The 3,182-nt window shown below is 37.0% G+C and overlaps 1 protein-coding gene across 1 annotated transcript in view; it reads right to left on the bottom strand.

Annotated features, from left to right (window-relative positions):
- LOC102599089 (protein SABRE) overlaps positions 1-3,182 on the bottom strand; it is a 51,352-nt gene that overhangs the window by 41,798 nt on the left and 6,372 nt on the right. The window contains exon 2 of the mRNA XM_015310611.1: positions 57-168. Coding sequence (XP_015166097.1) covers positions 57-168 — 112 coding nt within the window. The remainder of the gene's footprint in view (positions 1-56; positions 169-3,182) is intronic.

Below are 3,182 nucleotides of genomic sequence, written 5' to 3'. Positions count from 1 at the left end.
AGTAGAAAGGAAAAGAAACGGAAAAAGAGGGGGGGGGGGGGGGGGGGGGGACCAACCTTGTTGAACTTCACCCCGATATCTCTCAAGCATTTCCATCCTCCAACGCGGAATGAAACAGATGCTCCCATGGCTCGGCTTAGAATCCAAGCCAGCATACGGGACGCAAACCTAAGACAGGAAAGTGCACAAATAAGCAGACTGCGGAAGTTCAATAAAGTTGAAGAAAAAAAAAATGAAGTAATTATTCAACATCGTGAAATAGAGATTAAATACCAACTCTGTTATATTGAAGTGTAGAATTAGAACTTTTTTATTTTAGCAATCTTAAAGAACTAGACTTCTAAATGCCCACGGTAAGAGCAATGGCTTGAATTACACAATAGTGCTTCCTAATTAAAGTCAAAGACATATAACAAGTATCATATTATGCACCAAACTACAACATACCCAGCGTATTCCCACAAGTGGGGTCTAGGGAGGGTAGAGTATACGTAGAGTTCACCCCCCACCTCGTGGAGCTGTAGAGGTTGTTTCTAAAACACACTCAGCTCAAGCAACACATAACAGGGTAGTTTGAAAAAGACAATATATAGGTAGAACAAGGCATAGCAAATAATGGAGAAAGCGTAGCATATGGTATAGAGCTGAATAATGTGATAAACGAAACGCAAGAAACAACAGGTACTAGCAGTAATTGAAGAACAAGAAACTACGCAAAAAATGTTAATATTATCTACCCACCAAGCCTCCCCGCAGGGGTAGTGAGACAACCCTCAACTACCTTTTACCCTTCTACTCTGACTCACGATCTCCATATCCTCTTATCTAAGATCATATCCTTGATAAGCTAAAGTTGTGTCAAGTCCTGTCTAATCACCTCTCCCAATACTTCTTCATCCTACTCTACCCCTCATTAAACTCACCCATGCCAACCTCTCACACCTCATTACCAGATCATCTGCACATTTTCTCTTCACATGTACAAACCATCTCAGTCTCGCCTATTTGGTCTTGTCCACTATAGAGGTAACTCCTACCTTCTCCCGAATATCTTCATTCCTAATTTTATCTCTCCTGATATGCCCACACATCAACCTCAACATCCTCATCTCTGCAACTCCCCTCTTCTGGAAAAAAAAGTTCTTAACTGGTCAACACTTAGCCCCATACGACAAAGTCAACCTACCCACCACTTTGTAGAGCTTACCTTTATGTTTTAGTGGTATCTTCATAACGCATAAAACTCCTAAAGCGAGTATCAATTACATCCACCCCGCACCAATACGATGTGCGACACCACCATCAATCTCCTCATTTCCTTGGATTAAAGACCCCAGAATATAATGCACCAAATTAAGCAAGGAAAATAAATACATCATTGCAACATGTTATTCAAGAACACCTGAGTTGGTGGTTTTGTCACCACGCAGCACATTACACATTAGCATATGAAATGCTATATATTCCTCCAAAAAAAAGTGGTTTTATGAAGTCACTAGTTCATTGATGTGATAGGTTAAAATTACGAAGCAAAGCGTACACAAACTAGAGATGTAACTTTTCTCTTCATAAAGTGTGTCAGTTTATCTTGACGAGAGTATCAACTGTGCTCTAAAAAGAAAATGTTATTAAAAAAAGTGAGCATTGATATGTACAATACAATATTTTCTACTCTTTCAGAGGCTCCTTGTTTCTCTCTATCCATATGTTTCCATGAACGCTAGAGGAGTAACTTCTCATGTTCTTCTTCTCCACGTATTACAATAAATTGAAAGGAAGGGAAGCAGTAGTAGTAGACGATTGACATCTTCCACCACGTACTTACACAAGCACTAGCTAATGTAAATTGTCACTTTTCTCTCACGTTCTCCGTTATTCCAAGGCTCCCCATGTTGTTGTCCGTGAAAGAAAGAAAAAAAGAAAGGAAGTTTCTTGCTTTAGGGACTCGGGACTCGTATGAAAGCAAGACAAATCCATATATTCTATAGAAATAATACACTGTGAAGATCATACTACTGCCCTCCCATATGACCATATCGATATCAGTTCTATGAGTTAGATTTTTCTTGTAAAGTAATTCAAGCCGACTATTAAGTTCTTCCATTTCCCAATCTAACAAAGTTCTTCTAAAATTTAAATACAAAAGTACTTCTCTCTACTCCTTGCATGGGCCAACACTGTTACTTGATAAGCTGGAAATGCTGGAAAGATCAGAGGTTTCCCCATTAACTGATTGTAATTCTACTACCTTCTTTAAGAGTGATATTCCTTCAAAATCTTCCCACTGTTTCTAAGCATGTCCATAGAGCTACACCATATACCTTATTTAAGAATGATAATTATGGCCCTAAACACTTCGGCCAACTAATTAACAAAAGATGTACAAAATGTATAGGTTGTGCATACTTATACTAAATATACATATACTATACATATCATATAGTACACTACACACATAATGTAAATATAAAGAAAATTACAACTTAATACTTTTGGGCCATCGAGTTTACAAAATATGTACACAATGTAAGGTAGTCTATACTTAATACTAATATGCATATAATATACATACATATACATATAAATATAATATACATACCTATACATATTTGTACATACTTAGATATATATAATATACATACCACATATATATATAATGTACATACCACGTATACATATAATATACATATATATACGCAAAATATAAGTAGCATGTTTTGTCTGGTTGGTCATAAGAAAAGCTTGCCTTACACATGAGGCATTACAAAAAAGGGGGATGCAGTTTTGCTCAAGATGCTTTATGTGTGAGCAGAAAGCAGAAGTAAATAATCATTTGTTCATTCACTGTAAAGCAGCTTCAAAATTGTGGAATATGTTTTTGTGTATACTAGGGGTTAGCTGGGTGATGCCAAAGACAACCATGGAGCTCCTTAATAGATGGACAAGAATTGGCAGCAGAGGGAAAAGTGAAGATTGGTGGAAGACTATTCCAGCATGTATATGGTGGACTCTATGGAAAGAAAGGAATGTTAGGTGTTTTGAAGGACAAAATGATAGTTTCAGAAGATAGAAATGAAATGCTTAAGTCTCTTATTTTTTTGGTGTAAGCAAGAGTTTGTAGGGGAAAGCATAGAGATGGTCGATTTTAAAGGAAACTTGTAATTCTGTATGGCTTTTTGAGG

This window comes from Solanum tuberosum, unplaced genomic scaffold (assembly GCF_000226075.1).
Source record: "Solanum tuberosum cultivar DM 1-3 516 R44 unplaced genomic scaffold, SolTub_3.0 scf00002, whole genome shotgun sequence".
In the NCBI taxonomy this organism is placed as follows: Eukaryota; Viridiplantae; Streptophyta; class Magnoliopsida; order Solanales; family Solanaceae; genus Solanum; species Solanum tuberosum.
Note: the sequence above shows the minus strand (reverse complement) of the source record. Positions and strands in the feature narration are given on the sequence as shown.